The 24,716-nt window shown below is 42.7% G+C and overlaps 1 protein-coding gene across 3 annotated transcripts in view; it reads right to left on the bottom strand.

Moving 5' to 3' along the window:
• The window catches only part of llgl1 (LLGL scribble cell polarity complex component 1), a 74,499-nt gene extending 53,217 nt beyond the window's left edge, over positions 1 to 21,282 (bottom strand). The window contains exons 1-2 of one of the 3 annotated variants that reach the window (XM_088613368.1): positions 20,624 to 21,282; positions 15,701 to 15,798 (exon numbers count right to left, since the gene is read on the bottom strand). In XM_088613368.1, coding sequence (XP_088469494.1) covers positions 15,701 to 15,798; positions 20,624 to 20,704 — 179 coding nt within the window. In that variant the 5' untranslated portion in view covers positions 20,705 to 21,282. The remainder of the gene's footprint in view (positions 1 to 15,700; positions 15,799 to 20,623) is intronic. The other 2 variants (XM_088613367.1, XM_088613369.1) reach the window with 2 other exon arrangements.
• Positions 21,283 to 24,716: the final 3,434 nt, after the last annotated feature.

The following is a 24,716-nucleotide window of genomic DNA, read 5'->3' as shown; positions in this document are numbered from 1 at the left end:
AACAAGAAATTTGATTTTTAGAGGTTACAAATTTCTCTCTGTACTACCTGGGAGTAAATTCACAGTTACAGTAATCAACTGCAGAAAGTTTCATGTTTTAATTCCTGCACTCCTGAAATAAGACTCAAATGACAGGAGAGCACCATAACTGCTGATCAGCCATCCTACACGTAGAGCATCCACACAGTCTCTTTGATTCACACAAGATGACCCAATAGGGAAAGGGTTTAAATTCTCAAGTCCAAAGCGATCGGACCATGTCAGCCTAGATGTGCACATGCTACAGACCAGAGCTCTGAAGCTGGCGGTAGCCACCTTCCTCATTATAATTCTTCACAACTACCTGCCACTCAAGGACCTATTTGCAATTAAACCGTAGAATTAGACAGTGAAGATTCAGCAGCCGTGAATATTGAATTAAAAACACAAACCATTTAGGGTACCCTCCCCCCCCCAGCAGCTGTCACCGATTTATTCACATAGTAAATCTGTTTTTCCTGAGCCCACAAATGTCTTGCTGGGGTATGAGGAGCAACAGAAAAACAGGCTACTTGTTAGAAGAAAGCTCTCTCTGTAGGTCTTTTAGGCAGTGTCAGAATACTAATGGATTGATCCTATTTGGAGTTTTTTTTGGTACAGGATAAAGGGAAAGGCAACATAACGGGCAACACAACCGGCTAAGGGAATGCTTCAAAACCCAGGGGAGCAAAACCTACACCTGGCAAAGTGCATGATGGGAAACTGAACACAAGATGAAAAAACATCCCTTTAGACCAGGAGTATCAGACTAGCTATTGCTGGCCAGATTTGATTTAAACGTACTTTCAAACATGAAAACAATTGGAAGACGATCTACATACATACTGCATTAGAGTTTATTTGCAGGATCATGTTTCAATTGCTGCAGGCGTTCCAAAAGAAAATAAGGAACGTATTTTTCCTGGCTGTAAGACTTGAGATGCAAAGCTGTACTGATACAAACTTAGTGTGTGGGCGATGGAGTCTTAGACAAGGAGGGAAATCAAATCCCAGCCATGGTTCTGACCACAACTGACCCGGCCCATGGGCCATGATTGACACCACATTCCATTTACTCCTGTTGTCTTCTGAGGTCATAGGAAGATGTAGATATACAAACACTTGACTGCTTGACTTGTATTGTGATTTCTGGATCTTGGTAGGAAGTAGTTTGTCCCGGGATATTGATAGATTGCGTGATAAAGTTGACATATGCATTTTTCAGAGCAGAGGGCAAGAGAAAAAGCTCATTCTTGGCAAAAAGAATGAATCTTTGTCTCGCTCAAACAACGGAACAAAACAAAATCCAAATCTCTGACAAACCAGCCCAGTAAGTTAAAAGTAGGGTTACTTTTTCTTGTCCTTGCCTTTCTGTAACTCTTCAGTGTGGGACAGCAGTGTTGCAGGATGATAAGGTTGAAGAAGGACCCTCAACACAAATCGATAAACGCAGTTGAACTGAAAAACAAGGGAGGCCAAGCAGGGAGCACCGATTCGCCAGCACAGGGGCGGCTTCAAAGCTCATTTATGGAACCCGGCCATTGAAAATGTTTTTCCCCCCCATTTCTGATGTAGAACTTCGTGCCGAGAATAAATAACCACTACTTCTCAAATTGGAGATGTATCCTGTACCCCCAACACTTTCTGGAAGGAATAGTTAATGCAGAACTCTCTTCAAATCCACTGCTGGAATGACAAGAGCCCTCCCACCCCACCCCCTGTGTGAAAGCTGAGACCTATTTAATGACTTTATAGGTCTAGAACCTCTCTAGAACCTCTAGGTCTAGATTGTCCATCAGATGTTGCATGAGCTTAAACATTTCTATCGGCCCTCATCCAAAATTCAGACTCATACACTGTAGAGTACATTGCGGTCAACAAATATATATTGGCTATTTCAAAGGGATTAACCCAGTGTTTCTGAGCATTTTTCCTGGTTTAGGCTAAAATGATAGAGTTTCATTCTTTTTTTAAGCACCAATTATTTTTCTTCTCACGCCCACTAGTTCTCAATTAACCTGTGCCACAACTCGGACCTTGACACCAGCATAGGAGTGACGGGGACTCTGCACGCTTTTCTCCGGGACACGCAGTCGCCAAGGAGTGTTACAGCTGCCACCGAGCACAATGCAGGCTCATAGCCCCCCTCTTCCTCCCCCCAGCACGTCGCAGGGTGAGCTGCATCTGCTCGGCTCCCACTGCTTGAGTAACTCCTGGTCACAGCTGGCTGATCTCGTAGCCCAGACGTGACCCAGCAATGCTCGATCTCAAGGGCTTAAGCTGATCTGCAAGCAAGCCCTTTTACTGACTGAGCCACCTGGGAGATGATCATTATTATTATGGCAATACTTGCATCATAACGAAGATGGAATAATGCTGGAGTGGAGAACAGCAGAGTGCACTGGCGGCAGAGGAACAAGTAAAAGTTAATCCCACACCGTAAAGTAGGAAAAAGAAACACTGGCTGTTCAGCCTTCTTCAGGTGAAACACCTCTACTTTTCAGCATTGATGGAATTAACTTTTAAATTAACGTTAAAACAAATCCCCCCATTACATAACACAATCCTATTATCCATCGCTGGTCGTAGACGTTCCGTTCATTGCATTTATGCAACCGATTTGAAGTCTGAAAGGTTGCCAAAGAAGTGTCTTAGTGTTTTGGCACCAAATCCAATCCTGTTAGATTTAGGCTATTCTGAACAAACGGTTACATTTCTAAGTCTTTCCCCAAGGGTGTGTTGGAGGGGGTGAAGAAACAAACTAAAAAGCAAAACGTGGACTAGCTGTCCAGCTCAGTTCTGCACCACACCTAAACAATTTTCTACAGATGCACCACTCTCAAAACACAAAAGAGATCCGCCCCCCAGTGCCGGAGATGAATAGCATTTCAAGAAAACAGCTTGCCTCCACTGCAGAAAGGGTGTTTCCCTGCCTGTGGAGTTCCAGACAGCTTGGTTACTGCAGGCAGGACCGTGTGAGAAGGTCAGCGCTGGCCTTTGAATCCAACAGCCAACAGATTTCAAAAGAATTCAGGAAAACGCCAATAATGTTTCATTGTCTCCTTTTCTCAGAACCATGGTGCATGGAGAGTGCCCCTCTGGCCTCAGCCAGACCTCTTGGCTTTGTCCAGAATCGGATCTAAAAGGCACAGTGGGTGGCACCAGCACGAGGAATCTGGAACGCAAAAACTGGCGTGCCACAGTTCATCTACACCTCAGAGTAAGCTCAAGCCCAGACGCTGCAGGAACACTCGGCAGATCTCTTGCAGAAACACGGGTGGTTTCGTCTGGTCAATAAACAGATCAAGATGAAATTTCTGAAGAGTGAAGGGGAAGGGAACAGTAAACAAGTTCTCGGATGATTCAGCTGGACCAGCTCTCAGCGCCTGAGACACCACCTTCATATTTCCGGGCATGTGGGAGAAGCCAGAGTCCGGAGTTCACAGGTTCTGATTCAAGCTCTCGTTTGCTATCTGATGCTGGACACCCAACACTACAAGAAGATGCTACAAATCATTACATTTGCAGTGTACCAGCTAAGGTGGCATGGCACAAACTTCCAATTGAAAAGCTGCACTGACGATGAAGAACATTTACTGTACAGGTTTAAGACTCTTTAAACAGTCCTGCTGTTGTCAATGCATAACCTGGGGTAATGGTATAGGCAACAAAATGTCTGACTTATTCCAGTGCCAGTGACGTGTCAAAAGACAAGAGCCTTGAAGTTGGATCAGGAGTCTGCCTAAACTTCCTCGCTCTCCTCTGTTTTGGACTGTGGAGTTCAGACTAATGAGACGTTACATCCAAAATGGAAAAGCATATACAACAGAAACATTGTATATGTCGAACCTGGTATACTTAGGAATATCACATTTTCCAAAACAATGAAAATGATCCTTTAAATGTTGGCAGTTTAAAACAAAATCCCATGACGTGTCCATGGAAACAAAGTGTTTTGTACAGAAAGCCGGGAACATCGCATCAGCTCTAGGGTTTGTTAAACACCCATGACTAAATCCCTGATGTCTTCATGAAACATATTGTAATCATTTTCATATTTCCTTGAATAAAGAAAATACTTTAATTAAAGTCTCAACACAGCCAGACTAATTTGCACTTTTGTTTAAATGCACTAAACACTTGGAATCATTTCACATCTCCTGCTGGAAAAAAAGGTGAAGTGAACACTACAGTAGTAAGGAAGCCCTGCTAAAAGCTCTTCCAATAATAATTCCAATCCCATGAGAATCCAGAATGGAGAGCATAATACAAAAAAGATTGAAAATTTCTTTACAAATCAAAAACAGCAGCAGTCACCATGACCCTACTCTTTATTATGGAAAAGTTAGGGATGCTAATTAATTCAGAACCCTTTGAACGGTTTCACAAAATACTTGTTTCAGTTTAGGCATTACCATAAGGCACCAAACTAATACTTAGGAATTGTTAAGGCTGGAAATTGAAACAGTGCCACTATCATCATTTTTTTTTTACAGGAAACCATCAGCTAAAGACTCACATTTTAACAATTCAGATACACCAGTTGATGCACTGTGTGAAGATGGCTCAACTCACTGCCTTTTCAATTCATTTCAATGCAAAACCAACTTCTTGATTATTTAATTGATTGCAAACATAATAAATACTACAGGTGGAGTCCTGGACGTACTGAGGTTTCGAAAGACAGCAGGACAGGCATCACTGCTTCACAGTAACTCAGTATCTTTCCACTCTTGTGGTGGGGGGGTTACATATTCAGGATGGACTGAATAAAATGAACTGGAGTGAACTTTGTGATCAGCACATACAGGAGAACAGCAACCCCTTCACAGACCCTCCACAAAACAGAGAAACATCAGATTGATAATAAGAGCTCAGAAACAAGAACATTATTCATAAATGAACACGCAGCATTCACCCGATTAATGCCAATTCAATGGCCAACAGCTGACTGAACAATGGAAGGAAGAAACTTGGAGCTCTGTGGATGGACAGGACACTTAAATGAAAATCATTTCATCACTTGCCATCTTACAACATGATGAAATAACCAGGATATTGATCTTTCATCACACGCACATAGCCTCCAAATTGCTTAAACCAAACACTATAAGGAGCTATTTAAAAAAAAAAATCATGTAGGAAAAGGGCATTTCTCATAAGACCTGCAATTTAAGTCTCAGTCAATAACACATCCGTCGATTCCTTCTTAATTCCAAAGTAAAAATGACTCTAAAGGTCATTCTCCAATGCTGGAGCATTTATATCAGACTGACACTTTGGTCAACATTAGCTTTGTGCTTTATTACACTACACTTATGTCTCTATATTCGCTGCCTGTAAAGTCAACATTTTCAATACAAGATCTTGTTACTGATTTTCAAAGGCCTAAATAATCTGGCTACATCATACATCTCTGAACTCCCCCAATGTTTACACACCTCCCCGCAGGCTCTGTTCAGTTGAGACCTGTCCCCAGAACTAAACCATAGACTTCTGGCGAGTGTGACTTTTCCGTTTCTGCTCCAGTATTGTGGAATGACCTTCCTCAGACTCTAAGAGAGACAACTTCTTTAACTCTCTTTGAATCCAAACTTAAAGCTCAGCTTTTTATGACGGTCTACAGCTGACTGCCTACATCTGTAAAAACCTGGACGGATGATCTTGTTTATGTTTTTTGCATAAATTTACTTTTTATTGTACTGCGTCGTTTGCTTTAATGACACACAGCGTCCTTGGATTCGGAAAGACACTTTATAAATGAAAGTTAATATTATTTACAATAACGTAGGCAAAAACTGGAAGGAAGGGGCTCGGAAAACAATACAGATTAAAGGACCTTGCTTGTTTTCACCGGCTCCGGTGAGGTCCCGATCTTCGAAACTAAGCCCTTCTGTAGATCCATTGAATGGCCTCTAAGAAATCAAACCACTTAATTCATTTTTCCCCTTCAAGTGTGAGAAAATGGGCTCATTTTACTCATCTCTCCCTCAAAACTTAAAGGTCAGTCACCCTGCCAGCACAAGCCCCGATACCCTGGCACTGCACTCATTCTTCACTCCAAGATCTCAGGAAGGGAGAACAAGAGACAAGCCTCCTATTGTAAAGTAACAAAACACAAGCTGCGCCTTATGTGGAGTGACATCATTGCAAAAGACTGAGGTTCTACAGAACGGCAGGCAGGGGCCAGAGCTCTAAACCCTCTCATAACAGAACTGCCAGCTCAGCGTGCGACCTCTCCACTGTGGCATGGCGATCTCCATCGGTGCCCGAGAAGAGGAATCTCCCATCATTCGTTTTAGATCTCTCCCCCCCCACCCCCCGTTCTGGGGCAGAATGAATCGCCAGAATTCCCAGATGTGTTCATAGCAATGCACACATTGACCCGAGCTCCCCAAAGCTCATTCATCACCTGCACAAAAATTCTGGCACTGATCCCAACACAACAAACATCCCCATCCTTAAAAAAAAAAATAAAGGATAAAAAGTGCAATTAAAACACACATGCATTTTATCTTTTAAAGCTACACCTCAAGGCTGTTCGAGAACTCCATTTGAGAGATTTTGGGGGAAAGATCTTATAAATTTTCAAACTTAAATTATAATTACGTTCACGATGCGATGAACTAGGCAGATTAACATATCCAACTGAGAATATATCAGGAAAAGAATGATTTTGTTTCAGGCTCCGTTCGGAAAATTCTTAGAATTTACTTTTTTAACCTCCTGTCCAAATCTCTGTGTGAACTCGGATATTTGATATTATTCTGGGCACAGATTTGTGTCCTTAATTACATATGTGACAGATCCAAGTTGTAAGAGTTTAATATTCGCCCACAGACCCCTAGAACATTTAGAAATTGTAGGTCTGACCTGGGAGTGAGTGTTTAACCCGTCAACTAAAAATGTCTTTCCAAACAAAAATTTAACTATTTTTGCCTCCCGAGCTTCTGAGGTAAACAATTCAGAGATTATTCTTATCACCATTAAATAATGTGTTATACTGAATGCCAATTACCAACTACCAAATGGGCTAGATGAAATTAATGGTCTGTCGTTTAAACTGTTCTTAGTTTCTGCTGATCTAAGAACATAACTTATTAATATTTGTGTGCCCCCCACCATCTTAAGAAATACTAGATTACGTTTTAGACGATTATTAGAAAATAACTGAATCTGCTGCTTAGACGTGATGCCAGTTTTTTTCTAATACATAGAACTAGGCAAAATGATTTAAAATCGCAGTCAAACCATCTACATAACAGCTTCGAGACCTGCCCTTAGATAAGGTGCAACTGAACTCATATTACAATATGAACATCTAGGCTCTTTTCATTCTATATGGTTTCCATTCGACAATTTGCGCCTGTCAGGCTATCAGTATTAACCTTAGCCATAGCTGGTTTGAAACAAAAGGGACTGGCTTCTGTGTCTTTCTATGACGGGCTTCTTTTACAACATCCAGTATTTAGAAGATAGATTGGTGTAGATGAGACTGCTTACTGGGACAATATTTGGTAACATTTGTACTATGCCTCCAAAACCTCTAACCATCAAACGAGCCTTTCAGATTCCCGTCGCATAACATATGATAGTTGTAGACTGTAATCTACAAAGGTCATTTTCCTCTCACCCTTGTAGAGGTGGTGCAATGCGAATGTTTGTGCACAACTTAGGAGTTGCTGGAGGTTATGCACTGGAAACAGGTTGCCTACAGGTGGTCCAATTTTCTTAATGGAGTTATTCCCCAAGCACATTCAGTACTCTAGCCTGGCGGTGACTCTAATCATAACCACAGAAATGGACCTGATTGGCAGGACTGACTGCTGCTAAACAGTTGGTGCTGCACTAAGAGTCTGCCTATCTGCCCTCCCCGCATCAATGGATACATACAGATGTATGTACTGTATAGGGAATTTTCTCCAGCTGGGTGCATGGTGCCAGCAGTGGGATGTGGAGATTTGGAGTGCTGCTGCAGTTAATGTCTTGTTGGAGGTAGTTGTTTGGGTAGATACTTGATAGAAGACTGCAAGTACTGGAAGATGGGAAAGAGTGCATATATTGGACAAGGAAAGATTAATTCTACTTTTGTCAATTGTGAAGTTTTTGTTTTCCTCATTGCAAAAAAAGCAATTGTCAACATTGTCTCCTGAAGACTAGACTGCCAACCATGAAGAAATTTGGAATTGGTGAAACAGTACTACACTATATAGGTAGAACCAAGAGTTGTTCACCTTAAATCTAACTGCACATGTAATCTCACCAAGACTCGCGATTTTAAATTCCTAGCGAGTTTAGTAATCCTCTTTAGAGAGTGCTCATCTTGTGCAGATAATAACTGTTCTAGTGGATCACAATCCCGTTTGTAACCAAGTAAATACGATACTTGTATAAGCAAGCACAAATTGCAAAGACTGACCAGACTTTATGCAACGAAGCACATCTTCATTCCTAGACGATGGGGTTACAACTCGGGCACAGATCCAGTTTGACTTAAAACAGTCTGTTCAATTTCCGTGATCTGAACCTCAATGTTGCTGTTTAAAGACAATAAATGAGTTATGTAGTAATGATGTATATAGCCATGTTTTTGCAAAATATTTCAATGAAAATTGGACATTCGTGATAGCAGATGACAATTAAATAAATTTACATTTTTTATCTACCCTACTTTTGAATTATGTTTTGGGATTACTAATGGCAACATTTCTTCTCATCATCAGATTTGAACAATGGAAAAATTAATTGTCAGACAAGACTCAATTGCATTTTCAGATGTTCCACATTAAAATACAATAGAATTATCATTGTTGCCATCTATTAATGGCAATTAAAACAAACCCCTTTGTCTCCCTGACAAGTGAACAAAAGGACAAGAGAATGAGTGATCTTCAACTTGCTAAAATTAAAGCAGCATATTGCATTCAAAAAGCAAAAGCACAATAATTTAAGCATTAGCATTTAATAATAGGTAATGCCAGTTACAGTAGAGCAGTATCACATGTAAAAAGAGGATTATAGGTCATCATCTACGGATTTCAATAACCCTAAGCAAATATTTTGGATAAATTAACATTAAGTTATATTAAGTGTATAGTATATTAAAATGTTTCAAGAGCTGTGAAGGTTGTTTTAAAACTGCCTTTCGCATAAAATGATCCATATGGACCAAAAACACTTTTAATGAAGTTCAACTTTTCATAAGATCACTGGAAAGTTATATTTCAAAGTAAAGCAACATCTGATGTTATGCAGGCATGGACTGTAAATAATTTTGGCTTGAAAATTTATCTCAGCACTGGCATGGCCTCTCTTAGCTATATCCTAGTTATCTCGCTGCTACTGCGGTTGCCTTGGAAACCATTTCAAAGATGTCTTTATTGAGACCAGGCCTAGCCAGAAAGCTTCCCAGGAATTTCCTCTCATTACAGAGAGTGAACTACGAGTATAACAATATACATTCCTCGGGGGTAGACATAGCTACAGGAGGACACCAGGAACAGGATTTGAGCTTGAACCGCTCTATGGTAGTTTAATGCTAGCCTCCCAGCTCCAGCAAAAACAATCCATTGTTTTTAAAACTCTTCCCCACCCCAGTTCAGTCTCAATGGACTGACAGGTTTTTAAAACGCCATGATCCCACTTTTAGTCAAACAAAAAACAATCCAAAATAAACAAAAGGAGAAGATGAAGGGAACAGGTATATTAAATATGAAGGGAGAACTGTAAAAACATGCATCATAAGAAACTGAAGAAAATTAGTTTTTTTGTCACTTGCTCTAGAAATGGTTAAGTGTCAATTTAAGTAAATATGACCCTACTTAGAACTGGAATCTTTGTAACCTCTATTCAGCATTCTAATTTTAGGATGCTTACACAGGAATTTTTACTTCATGGAAGACGTAGCACTGCAGAGAAACAAACTACTTCCCTATTTGTCGGTGTGACCATAGAAGGAATAGTTCAGAAGGGTCAAAGACCTTCACATCCTTTGACTTCAACCATTCTAAACTAGAGAAAAAAAACCTCCCCCCCCCATGTAGAACACTTCCTTTTTTTTTTGGTGGGCAACCCCATACACTCAAGCGAAGCTCCTAGAATATTGCTCAGCTGAGGACAAAAACTTGAATCTGTTTAGCTGCCTTGTCAGCTTGGCCTGCTGTTTACTTCTGCTCCAGTCCTGCCTTTTCAATTTAAGCTTTCCCCAAGTCCACTCACGAAAGTGGCTGGGCTCCAAGGCCAGGAGATTGGATCACATATGCTACTTTGAAGTTTAAAGTCTGGAAAGCGGTGAAGTTTTCGACTTATTCTGAGCGGACTCTCACGGGTGTAATGCTTTCCTGTACATGTTTACCTTTTAATTCTGTAAAACGAGTCCAGAAAGCTTGAAAACTAGGTTAGGAAATTCCTAATCCACTTTTTTCCCCATTCCATTTTTCTTTCAGCTAGGGCCAAATATACATCTCCATGTCATTTCTGTCTAAAGCACTTGTTCCATTACAGACATCCCTCCACCTGCCCTTGATGTATTGCTTCAAATGCCCCACAATGTGCAATCAATACTCACTCATGCCTCGTTCAGACTTTACGCGTGAGGAATTTAAGGTGAGTCACTTGGGGAGAAGTAAAGAGATCATACTGGAGTGCTTATATATTTAGACAATGACGCAGCCAGACAAAAGAGGAACTAGGACATGAGCGCAGGCCGCTGTAACCTGATGCTCAACACACTAGAAACCTTAACATTGGGCTCCTCAGAGTTATCAGTAGTAGTCAGATCCTGAAAACGTTCATCTCAGCCAGAAGTTAAGTTAGAAGTGCAAATGGTTAATGGTTAATGAACATGTAGCTATGCAGATACATCATGTAACACCATGGGGAGCTATGAAATTATTTAAGGAGTGACTCTTACATTCATAGGTATCTCTAAAGAAGCATAGAGGGCTTAGACCTGAACACGACAGTTCGGAAACTATGAAAAGTTCTGTCAATTTACAAAATAACGGTGTCACGCTTACAAGTACCGGAAATAAAACGGACGTGAAAATTAAGTAGATTTTGTCGAGATGCCAAGGGATGTTTTGCAGAAATTTCCCTCACTTGTTACGGTCTGTAACTGGGAACAGGCTGCTTAAGATCCCTACAGGTATGAAGGAGGTGGCAGCCTTATCACACCGGAGTAGTGAGTGACCTGTACTGTAACTGTGACAGAGCACAATGGGGATAACATTCACTCAGCATTCCAGACTGACCACAGTCCTGTCCACACCTTTAGATAATGGTATTTAAGGGAACTGAAAAACAGCCCATTTTTCTCAGACCTTAAAAACTTTCCACCTAGAAGATGAATTTAACTACCATATAATTTCCTACCGTCATTACCTAAAAGAGGAATCATCTCCACCCCTGTGAATGCTTTCTGTCTTGACAGTGGCATGAGGCCATTTTTTTTAAGCACTTCTACAGCCATTCTCAGTGTATAAAAAAAGGTCACCACCATTGCCTGTCAGATCCACCTTTGCTATTTAAACCTACCGTTGCTCGTCTACCAATTCCTAATCTTGTAATAACTGTAATTCCTAGCACATCCACAGTACTTTCCATCCCATTGGATCTCCAACCACTTCACAAACAGAACAGCACCCACTGGACTGAGAAACAGCGGTCAGCCTCTGCACAGCACTGCAAATCAGGTAGAGAAGTAAGAAATGACTTCACCAAACAAATTAAGGGGGAACACTGGAGGGAAATTAATCCTTGATAAAGGGTTTAAAACACCTCTTTCAAAGAGCGCCACAGGGATTCTTCATTATGGGAAAAGTCAGGACCTTGGTTGAGCTTCAGAAGGACAGCACCACCTACAATAGTGACTGTGGTCACCACAGTTTGGAGAAGAATTTCCAATCCAACGCCCAAGGGAAAAGCACTCCGTACTGCTCCACAAACACCACTTGAGGCAGCAGTCTGGTTTTCCCTGGCGGTCTCCTATCCCTGTACCTACCAGGCACAGCCCAGCTGAGATTCTGTTATGGGTGCCAGTATATTACGCATATACAGTACAATAGGCTAGCCACAGTATTAGCATGTATTAGTTTCTACAATCCAGCTCATTGAATAGATAAAGGGGCACCATTTTCGGTTTGCATAGACAACTAGAGGGTACAAGTTGCTGGATTTTAAGGGGCACCTCTCTGATGCAACGTATTTTACTTTACTACATTGCAGAGAGAATAGTTTATTGTCATATGTACACGATGTCTCGGGACATACACAGTCTGACAGACAACATCACACAAAGCAAACAGTACATTACAAACATAATAAAGATTAACAGAAGCAATAAATAAGTTGTGGACAATACTTATGTAGTATTGAGGAAAAGGAAAACATGGTAGACCATGCAAAAAGTGCGTAATGTATTGAGTCTGAGGCGCTGCAGTTAGCTGCTGAGGATGCCTAATGCAGTGGGATAGAAGCTGTTCTTGAGTCTACTGGTCCGTGCTTCAACAGTGTGGTACTGCTTGTCAGAGCGCAGGGGGTAGAACAATTTGTGGCCGGGATGGCTGGGATCCTGAATGATGGATTGGGACAGTGTGGATGTCACCGATTGTCGGTAAATCGCATCCTGTTGTGCTCTGTGCCGTGGTCAGAACCCTTGGTAGTGCATCACTGTCATGCATTGTAGAGCTGCTGTACCACACAGTGATGCCACCCGTGAGGACAGGGGACCAGAGGGGTGACGAGGCTTAAACCCTCCATCCATTCAAGTTAATGTTTCCTTACGCCATCATTCAGAAGCCCCTCTCTAACGGCCTGCGAGATGGTGCTGATGACCTTGAAAATCCTGGACTGGTGAAGGTAAAGGAAGGACAGGGGCCTGGGACATCATGACCTATAGCCTGACCGCGCCTCAGCTCAAACGCACACGTGCCCCTAGCGTTGGCAACATCACAGTGTCAGCTGGACAGACCAACCTACACTCCCCAACTCCTCCTGCGCTCAGACGTTGGCCTGTTGCCAATGCCCTGACTGTACCAGTCTCCCTGGGACAAGCAGGACTGCATGCGCCGCTGCCTAATCTCGTCACAGACAGGCTCTATATTCCCAGGGGCCTAGAAAAATGCATCTTGTATCTTTTACAGTAACAAAGAAGAAGCCGTACATTTAGGTCTCTACAGCTGTAATGAATCACATCTAGTGTGAACACACACATGCAGAACTGCAATACTGATCAATGGGACAGTTTTGTTAGCATTCTAGGCTGAAAATGCTTAATTCATACTCCCTTTGGAATCCATTACATTTAAACATGATGCACGAAATGCATTTCTTTTTCTTCACACCATTTCAGTTCCGTCACAACACTGAAGACATTGAAGCATTCAGTTGCTCATATGCATGCTGTCAGAGACTTAGCAACCTTGCACTTCCGGAATATTGGACTTAAGGAATGAATGAGCCTACGGACAACCAAAAGAGTGCAGCTTATCAAGACCGATCGTGCTAGGAACAGAGGAATTTATTAAAAAATAAGACATCCCATGCCAGCAACAGGCAAGAATGACATAATCGTGTTTTAATGGTCTCTACAGACTTCCTTCTCAAAGTGCTGCTATGGCACCAGTCCAGCTGTTTCACTTTGCTTGCCTAGAGAAGGTGCCGAGTCCTCACCCTTCGCCAGAGGCACTCCGACTGCGTGGGACTAGATTCTTTCTCTGCGGCCCCGCAACGCGCATAAAATCGAAAAAGACTCTGGTGGAACACAGTTGAATTGCAGCCGCTCACTGAACTCTCTGGAAAACAAAAAGATCATCCTTTGCATGAATATTTATAGAGCCTGCTGTTTATTTTGCAGCCTTCAGGAAGAAACCTTAAATTACACAGGTGTCTGGCCCTGTGTCTTTGAAGCCCACAGTAAATCAACACACAAAGCCCAGCAGTGTCAGGCTAATGAATACTGTTGCAGGCTTGAGCTCCAGAGTTTCAAAACTCAGACGTTCCCCGCAGTCGCAGCTTGGCATTCCTCAGCTCCATCTGTAGGGATCGCGTTTCTGAGAAAACACCCGTCTCCAACCTCACGTCTTGTTTTAATTGCAATGTGGCTAAAGGTGGAAACGTGTACTTTACCCATGTGTTAGAGACCAGGGTAATTTTAAGTGATGCACTATAGCTTTTTCTCGGGGGTGTCTTATGGCAGTGGTCTCCACTTTTGTTGTAGTTTAGAAAGACTCTTTACTACAGTGCTGCAGTATTACAGGTTGATGAACAGCCTAAAAGGCAACCGATATAACAGCAAACCCCAGATCTTTTAGAAGTTGCCTTTTAAATATCACCTTGCCGATACATTTGCAAAACACAATAAGAAGCTCCATAATCTCCTTCTGGGATTTAAAATTCATGCACATCAGAACGGTACATACAAATCTATAAGATGGATAACTGATTCAAACCAGTTTCTGGATCAGCCCCCTGCAGTAAATCCTGACACTCTCTCTTATTAACCCTTAGTGGGCTTTTACTTCTGCCATGTGACCCTTCAATTTGGGAGACATCATCAACAGAAGGGTGTAAATGGCATACGTCTGCAACTCTGAAATATGTCTCAGCTCAAGGTTTCATAAATCTCAGCATGACCCCACAAAGTTACAATGACTTTTAGGCTGCATGGATGCCCTTGATGCGATTATGTGAAGCTACTTCAAAGAGCAGCACTGGGATTAGAGAAATGGTTCAAGCCTGGTTTGAGTAAAGAAATCTGCCTGGGGCTGCACAGTCCACTTCATGAACAAAAACGAAGTCGCTCCCCTTCGGATTGTTATCCGGCAGCAAAACAGGTCATTTACTAAAAGGACTTACACAACATTTAACATGTTACCCTGACATCAGTGAAAGGCCACCTTTATACCAAAGCTATCAATTGAGCAAAGCAGTGCCTGAGTCAGCATTTTAATTCTGTTCCAAACGGGTTTCTATGGATACAGCACATCCTTGGTGACAGACTTTCAAGACAATTCCAGGGAGACATTGTTAGCCTTTCATTACCTCTCAGTAGGTCTCCATCGTTATTTAAAAAACAGAATATTAACATTAAGGAGGAGGAATACAGTAATAAGAGAAAATATGACAAATGGTTTATTTGCTGAGATTAAAAGCTGTTCCATGTATTTGGTTTTCTTAAAACTCTCCAGCCAAAGGAATATGTAATGACATCATACACATTCCTCTCATATTAAATAAGACCAAAAAGTAACGAATCAAGCCAATCAGCATTTATATCACAACACTTTTTTCCCCCCATTTTTAAAATGGTCAAATGGCCCGATCGCCCACACACTTCAAGAAAACAACCACGGTCTCAGAAGTGTTATAAAACTCCATATGGATTCACTCAAGCTCAGCACATCATGTAATGCTGGCCCTTCACAATAAGGAAACGCCCTCACTTTTAAAGAGAAGTTCACGACTTTCATAGGAATCTCTCCGATTATCAGCTCCATTTCATACCAGTGATAACTGAAGCTTATTTTCTATGCAAGAGTCCTTGTGTTACACCTGAGAGTAGGGTCAAGTCATGAATTCAGTACTCATGCACAGTAAATGTATTGTGTTAGTCTTGGAAAGCCAAAAGTCTTACCTGCAACTGGGTAACAGACAGATCTATCTTCTTGAACTAAAAGGATACATTTTGACAGCTCCCGACTTTGTGCCAATGGCCATCAGCCGCAGTTTAGGGTCATACGCCAGGGCACTGGGGTGATTGGGGAATCCATGTTCAACAGTCTGGAAGCAGAACACATTAAGGTAAGGTAATGACTGGGCAAATCTAACATAAGATTAGATCACTTTATTAGCCACACACAATTACTTGCATTAGGAACTTGTCTTTTCGCATACCCCAGCTTGGTCTCCATGAGACACGCAGACAGGGAGAGAAGCTTGGGGTCAGAGCGCAGGGTCAGCCATTTATACGGCGCCCCTGGAGCAGCTGGGGTTAAGGGCCTTGCTCAGGGGCCCAACGTAGGAGTAGGATTCCTCTGCCGGCCGCAGGACACGAACCGGCAACCTTCCAGCCACAGGCACAGATCCTGAGCCACAGTACCATCGCTCCGCCCATAAGCGCACTCTTGCTTCTTAACAGTTAAACTGTTGTACAGTTACTCAGCAATGCCACAGTAGAGAAAATAACATCCCATCCACTGCCCCACAAAAAACAAACTGCTCATTTTTGGCATAATGGAAGTAACTTTGCAAAAGACAACTGTGGAGCAAGATGCTCCAGGAAGCACCAACACACTCGGTCTTCTAACAATCAAACCCATGATGAAGATGTCAGCAACGTCATTTGCAATGTTCAATGTAGACAAGTGCAAGTTAGGAGTAAAAAAAATTAAATACAAACTAGAAAATGCTGGAAAAAGAAGATGGTGCCGATGAAAGTGTTTATGCTGACAGATCATTTGCAACTTCTAGATAATGTGGGAAAAATAACTAAAAAGGCAAACAAAATGTTAGGACATACTCTAAGAGCAACATTTAAATTGGCGGATGTTTTTAAAGTAGTATAATGAACTAGTATCATCCAGGTGGGGCCGCACATTGGTGGTGGTGGAGGGGAGTCCCCATTACCTGTAAAGCGCTTTGAGTGGGCTGTCCAGAAAAGCGCTATATAAGTGTAAGCAATTATTATTATTATTATTATTATTATTAGTAATGCCTCAAATCAGAGTATTGAGGACATTTCAGGTTACCAAATGATGACAGAAAACCTATGGCTGCTCTGGCATCAGTCCAGATACATTCTGAGGCTTTAGGGAAAGTCCTACATTGACAGGCTGAAGGAACAGAGCCCTTGCAGACTTAAACAGAGAAGATAATGGGGAGATCCAATACAAGTTTTCAAAGCCATCATGACTCAGCCCACCAAGAAGATTTCTTCAAAATGAAAAGTGGAACACAGACAAGACAGAGAGCACAGATGGAAGCTACATGGAAGCAAATTTCAAATGGGGAACATTTCTTTATGCAAAGGGTTGTAAAAGTTCTGTAGGAAACAGTCAAGGTGTGGAAGCTGATACCCTTGTTCTTTCAAGAAACAGCTGGATGAGACCCGGAGATTAACTACTAATTAACAAAAAGACGAGATGGACCCCCTCTCGTTAGTAACCTCTCTTGCATTCTTATATACGATTAGCAAAGCAAGCAAAACGCGTTTCAATGTGGTCTGGTACAACATTCAAAACTAGCTCAGCTTTCAAAGAAACATAATTGAAAAACCAGCATTGGGAGCAATGTTGTGTTTCCGAAGGCAGTAGAGCCCAATTTTAAACAATGTTATCGGGCAGCAGTATATTCAAGCAAGTGGAAAAGTATAAGCCTCCTTTTCAAATACATCCAGCCTGGAAAGGTTAACTGAATTTTGATTCTGGATTAATAAGAAATCAAGCCATCCCTGCGTTCCTTTTAAAAAAAAAAGCAATTTCCCTTTTAATAATGAAGTTACCCTCTCTTAGATTAAATAAATGTATATATTCATTCAAAGCACTGAAACATCCACCAGTTTGAAGGCAGCACCAAGCCACGATCAATGTATCATAATCTTCCGACAATCCACTCAAAGTGCAGTTAATCTAAGAAGCAAGTGCATCCAGAGTTTCACTTTTACACAGCACTGAATGACTGACAGTCTGCTCACGAAATTAGACTAAAGCTGTCCAGTAAAAACAAATCCTTACCACTCGTTAATGCCGCGACCTTCCACAATCACCACTGCTTTTTACAGTTAGGGGACAACCTGGCTCCAATAATGGGGCGCCTCTCACAGACCCAGCCAGTGAGCCCTGTTTCGCGGCACCAGCAGAATAAGCAAATCCCTGATGGATTAAACCCCTGTGCAGTCTGACGATGGATTACCCTATCTGACATTTTTAAATGCTACAATTAAATATTGATGGAGGACTTCATTAACATCAGCAGAGCAGAACTCATCAGTAAAACCACTGTACCCTTTGGACTGGTTGTATTTCATGTGGCTCTGTGCTTTCTCTCTGCTGCTGGAGAAGAGACAGATCGATGCTGTTCAAGGGATCTTTTATTCCACGCAGAAAGGGATGTTACCCTATTCCTAGGGTCACCTGTGGCACAACGGGGCCCTGATTTACCTTCGGATTCAGAAATCGGGCAGCTCCTCTATCTCGAGATTCCACCCCTTCTCCAGTCTTCCTAGATGCATCTCCAAATTTCAAATGCATCAGACTTGGATTGAAAATGAATGCCAAACCCATTGCCTAACCAATGTTATTGCCAGTCAGAAGGAGAAAAGGGATGTTCTTGAACATGCATTCATAGAGGAAAAGCACAAACATGACAACAAACAGCTGGCATCACCTCACAGGACCCTTAGTCATCCATCAGAAGGAGACAGCAATGTGTCACAGCTCACATTGTGCAATGAAGTACTAAGGGCTCATGGACACATTTCTCCTCCCTCAGTCAAGCCCCTTAACTTCCCAGTGGAGGGGTATCTATAGAAAGTTGGAAGACAAACTCTCCCCCCATCAACAGCAGAACGAGGATCCCACAGAAATGCAGTCCGCAAAAGTTCCACTTGCCAAGATCTGTGGTTTTGCTCAACAAGAAACTATACTTCCTGCTCCTGTAACACTCCATTCATCACTCTCTCTCTTTAAAAAAAATCACGTGAGGTACTTGTGTGAACCGAATACAATGTTTACATAGCGCAGTGGGTAATGCGAAGCTGCCTGCAATAACTTTTTAAAATATTGAAGCAATTTTTTTAACAGGGTTTTTACTTAAACATGGCCCTTTGTCTTAAAGAATCCTAAAGGTTTTTAACACAAAACAACTTAAATATTGTCATAAATATGGCAAGGGCACACGATATATGACAAACAGAACATCAAAAGAATTGATAAGCACTCCAACTGCATTGTAGCACAGGCAAACCAACAACAGCAGCACAAAACGCACGTTTTGTTGGTTGCATTTACTCCCTGTGGAAAGACGAAGGTTTTCAAACACATTACCAACCATTTGTCACATCAAAGCACAGGTTTAGAATTGTTACCGGTGGGAGTACACGCTATTTGTTTAAGGAAAAATGCAATAGTGCATTGAACTCCCACTCCCACATAAAAGCACACGGAAACTGCCTTCCCCCAGAAATAAACAGTTCTCTTAAACGTTCAACATGATGAGCACGTCTCTTTCCCCCCTTACGAATTACAATCTTAAACCAATACACCACCATGTTGCCCTGGTCACAACTAGTTTAGTTTAATACTGAAGTTACAATTATCTCGATCAAACGCTATAAGGGATGAAAACACTAGCGCTGGGAATCAGTTGATTTATAAGAAAAAGAAGTGCCTGCAACACTCTCGAAAAGAGGAACAATACCCCCCCTTTAGGCATTTCATACATTAGACAGAAACTTGTACGATTTTATGGGCAATGCACCCCTAAACTGGGAGCTTACTGGGGTTTGAGATACACAAAATACGCAGAAACTCGTAAATTGTTAGCATTTTTTTCTCGATTTAATTTACCACATAGTGCCCCATCAGAGCCATCACACTATAAAATGACTCATACTAATGGTATATTCCCTTCACTTTAGGTGCGTGTCATTAAACGATGTTTTAACTCCTCCGTAAAGGACAGTGTATGCGGTTATTGTCCGTTTTCCCACTGTAAATCCATTCAGGCGAGAACAACAGTTAATTTGGACATGAATGTGAATGGAACAGTTATGAATGTGCTGGAGCACGCGTTTTAAAACACCGAGCTACTTCGCTACATGATGCAAATAAACAAGGCGAAATAAACTACACCTACTCATATATACGGTATATATTAGCCAGGTGGTAGGTTGGACGAGAGACCAAAATTTGTTATAGAAGCATTTCGAAGGAATTAAAATGTAGTTAAAAATGCTAGAGAAACGCAAAGTACAAACCGAGAGCGAATCGGGATAGACCGATTTTTCTCAATAGACCGATAAAGTGCCTTATTAGAGTAACGGGTTTTGACGACTGGTCTTAATATCAATGGTAATAAACATGAAGGGGTGAACTGAAGGAAGAAACACAGATTTGTAAAAATATATGAGGAAATGCAACTTCTCTCCGCGTCCATCGGCGTGTCTAACTCCTAAGAAACTGCAGCACTTCAATTATTGTTAAACCATGTTCTGCAGCACGAGGAAACTAATCGATTTAGAAGCCCACATTAAACCCCCAGCACTGGTCAAACTCCAGAGATGACACATTTTCCATGACTTTCACAAACTAGGAAGGCGACAGACAACAACACACGAATCCCCTAGCCGTACGCAGATGCAGAGATTTGTTCTCAGATTAGCGGGACCGTTAGACTGCAATTTTTCCCAGCTCTGCCCTACCTTTACACGGGTGCTTAAAAATAAGATAAATGCAGATTGTATGAACGTCTCCTCACATTTGAAGCGTGCATTAAAACTAAAAATGCCCCCCCTTTTAACTCTCAATACAGTTCACTGATACAATACGAGTCGGCATGCTTGCCACCAGAAAGAAACGGACGTCTTTCCCAAATGTTTCAACGTTACCTTATTAAAAGCAAAAAGGTCCTGTTTGATTTTCTCTCTTTGGGGATCATTCCCCTGTCTCCTGAACCTAAACTTCATCATCCTGAAGCCGGTGGGAAAATTAGTGAGAGCCAAGGGGAGAAAAAAAACCAAATTGTAAATTCCTTCTCAGGTTTGTATCAGTGCAAAACAATGAGATCCCATAGACAAGCTCCCGTTTCTTTGTAGTCTGTTCTCAAAGGCTGCAACTGGATACCGGGGAACTGGATACATTTCCGTCCAGATTGGCAACTGCTACAGCCAATTGGATCGGGGAGTTTATCTACCGGGATCCAATCAGAGAGGAGATGCTAGTGGGCAGGTCCGTAGTGGTTGATTACAGGAGACTGAACCGTGTGAGGATATTGTTCCAGCATCTGGGATTTGTAGTTTCGTCCCCGCTGCTCTCCTCAGTTTGCTTTTACAGTTGCGTTGCTTCACCAATGTGGGTCAAGAGAACTGCCACAGCTTTGCTTTTGTAACGAAGCAATAACGATAGCAGGACGACGAGCGTTGCGCTGATGCGGAATGGGTTCCTTCAGTGCTTCGGTCGCGCAGAGGTGTGTGTGGCGACACTGCTCCGACTGTAGAGAAACACGCTATTGCACTCACCGCAGCATCACGGAATAGTGTGATGCGCCACGTTTCTGCAGTGATCGTGAGTCGCAGAGGGAAAACCCCTCTGCGATGGGGAGGGGGTTCCCTCCACGGTGTGTGTGTGTGTGCGCGGCTGAGGGATGGGCGAGGAAGAAGTTGAAGCCCCCTTAGACACATAACAGGCTGCGGCGCTCACGCATTCCAACCGCACCTCTGCAAAAGGAGAGGGGTTACCGAGGAAGGCGGTTTTACAGCTGTGCTGTGAGGGAACTGCGGTATTTTGGCATTTACCCCTCGTTTTACAATTAAAATAGCGTTATTAATTTTCTTCTTAAAGGTAGCGCGCTTCTAACACGTGTAACATTTTCTGGGGTTTTCCTTGCTGCGCGCATCGGTGCTTTTTACAACACAGCTGAACCATTGCAACGCGCCACACACACCGAGCAAACTCTGTTCTCTTTAAAGCTGAAAACATCCAGCTCAAGACTGTGTTTAATTGGGGGGAAAAGGGGCCCTGTAGCACACGACAGAACACAGTTCTTATAAGTATTAATTACAATTGAACACGAAAGATGAAGACCAGATTTCAGTTGCTGAAAATGCTGAGGTCTGTAGGCGGCGCTCCCCCGAGCAGGTGAGAGCAGCCTGCTGTGCGATTCAGCAGCGACTGGAGAGAGGCGGGGGGGTGTCACACAAGTTAATATTGTGGACACATACAAACCACTGCAGCTCTTCTCCAGACAGGAAGGAGAGCCAGTCAGCACCTTCCTCGGCCTCGTCAATCTCACGCTGCAGGATGAGTCTTTTGGCAGCGAGAAGCGGTTGTTTTCCTGTAATGAGTAACGCTGAGCTGTCAGAAAACACCCCCAGCGCAGTCAGCGCGTAGTACAGGAAGCTGTTAAGGTTTCATTGATATTCTATTGATGTTCAATTTACTATGAACTGGAGGTTTGTGGGATTTTAATAAAGCACCTATACACAGCAGTAATGACACCGACCCAAACCTGCTGTACTGTGTGTGCATGACGGCTTTGCCAAATACCTTTTTATTGCAAATTCAATATAAGCAGGGCATGAATCTTAAACCCCTTTTCTACAAGTTAATCTTGTGCATCTGGGATACTTCACGCGGATTTGTCTTCTGTGAAAACCAATCAGCTACGAACGCATTTTCATGTCAAAATCCACGCCTGGTCTGCTGCAATTTCAAAACGCGTCAACCGTCAGAGAGGCAAGAGACTGCGGCGGCATTCTTTATTGATCACGTTAAGCTCGGCTGCGGTTTTTCTTTTTTGCTTTCCGAAAATCTTCGTCACGTCATCACGTTCAGACGTCTTGGCAATGAGAATGTGTGTGTGTGTTTTTTTTCATTCCCAAGGCGGGAGGAGAAGATGTGTTAAAGCTGATTTCATTGAATTTACAGCACAGCCCACACCGTAACGTTTCCAAATGTCCAATAGAGGGGTATCTGCAATATATTTTACAAATGAGCGTGAATTTAAAAAATCGCAGAGATACATGCTGAGTAAGTCCCATCATTCACAGCATCCCTCTCCAGTAAAGCCCCGTTTTCATCTGTTTCTGCTCTTCAGGTTGGCAGGTCTGGAGGGGCGGGGTGGAGAGGGACAGTCTGTTTACGCAGAGCGCTGCTCACATGAACTTGACACTAGGCAGGCTTGGATCACAGCCAAGGCCGGGAAACCAGAGGAACTATTCCAGACCCGAGCTATTCGGGGAGTACGCATTCCTATCAATCAGCTGCACGAAGGCTAATCAGCAGCGTTCCCCCCATCGAAGGTGAAATGCCCGAGAGCTGGAAAAGAAAAAAACTGAAACGAGAAGAAGTGGCAGATCTTCACGGCTGCGGCTGAACCGTGCGCCTGGCGTCCGCTGGCCGGGGCGCAAGCTCTCTGATTGCTCGACTTCTGATCGGCGTTTCCCGGGGTCTGGCGATGCTCTTTCTCGCTCACACTCCACGGCTTGACCTGAAGCGGAGACATTAACCAGAACCCGAGAGTACAACAGCCTCTGCAGTTACACCCCCCCAATGTATCTCAAATGCAGTACGTTTTTGTCTGGTCTCATTCCAACACCTCACGACTCTCACGGAAATTCGTGCTGGACTGTGAAGCACACTTCTTCAGCGTGGGGAAAAAATAAATGTGTTTCTTTCAGACCCATGAAATCCCCTCCCTTTTTGCAACTGCAGAATTCGCTTACGACTGGGCTGTTAATACGGGTCCCATTCACCACACCCAGTCCATATAAAAATGTTTAATAAAATGCGAAGCAGAAGAAAGGCTTGTTGGGAGTAAATGCTTACCACGCCTTTCCCGCCCAGTTTCTAAATCTGAGTTTTTTCTCAAGGGTTAATCATTGATAATGGTAAACTACTCAGAACACAACTCCGCCGTCCTGGGAGTTAAGACTTCGTTCCTTAACATTGTTTTAACGTCTGACGCCCCCTTGTGGCAAAAATAATAAATATTTTAAAAAGAAGGCCGATTGCTGTTGGCGCCCTGAGGTTAAAAGTTCCGAGCTCGAGACTTCTGCCCTTAGAAAGTCTTTAATGTAAATAACCACACGATGTAATGTGAAATCGCTTCGAAACAAGATCTTGTATTTTCTTTCAAGATTAACATGGAAATAAAAATTTCAAAGTTCATTCTCAAAACAGTCGACAGGATAATTTGCTGTATAAATGATCAAGCCTTTATCCTTAAGTCATTAGAAAACCATTTTATTCCGGGTGTTCACTGTGTTCAAGCGGGTATTACAGCATGGGCAGGACGGCATTGAAGTCAGAAACGACGTCAACTGAATTGAGCTAATTCAGTTATGCCCCAGTATAGTGACGGGGACACTATACTGTAAAGAAAAGGCGCCGTCGTTCGGATGAGACGTAAAAACCGAGGTCCTGACTCTCCGTGGTCATTAAAAATCCCAGGGTGTTTCTCGAAAAGAGTAAAGGTGTTAACCCTGGCGCCCTGGCCAAATTTCCCATTGGCCTTTTCCAATCATGGCCTCCTAATAATCCCCATCTATGAACTGGCCTCATCACTCTGTTCTCCTCCCCACTGATAGCCGATGTGTGGGGAGCGTTCTGGCGCACTATGGCTGCCGTCGCATCATCCAGGTGGGGGCTACACACTGGTGGTGTGGAGGGGAGTCCCCATTACCTGTAAAGCGCTTTGAGTGGAGTGTCCAGAAAAACGCTATATAAGTGTAAGGGATTATTTTGTACTGTGTATGTCCCGAGAGATCAGCGCGATTAATTCTAATATATGTGTACATACGACAATAAACTACTCTCTACTGATGTTTCACTGGTGATTCTGAAGACGTTTAAGCAGGCGCCTTGGAGGATTATGAATACTTGGATCACAGCTTTTAAGGGAGGGCTTTTTGAACACATGGGGAAGGCCCTCTTCCTAGTGTGGTTGACCACAGCTGTTTCTCATCACCTGCACCTACCCTC

The sequence above is a fragment of the Lepisosteus platostomus genome, chromosome 19, assembly GCF_059453375.1.
Source record: "Lepisosteus platostomus isolate fLepPlt1 chromosome 19, fLepPlt1.hap1, whole genome shotgun sequence".
NCBI lineage: Eukaryota > Metazoa > Chordata > Actinopteri > Semionotiformes > Lepisosteidae > Lepisosteus > Lepisosteus platostomus.
This window is presented reverse-complemented; position numbering and strand designations above follow the sequence as displayed.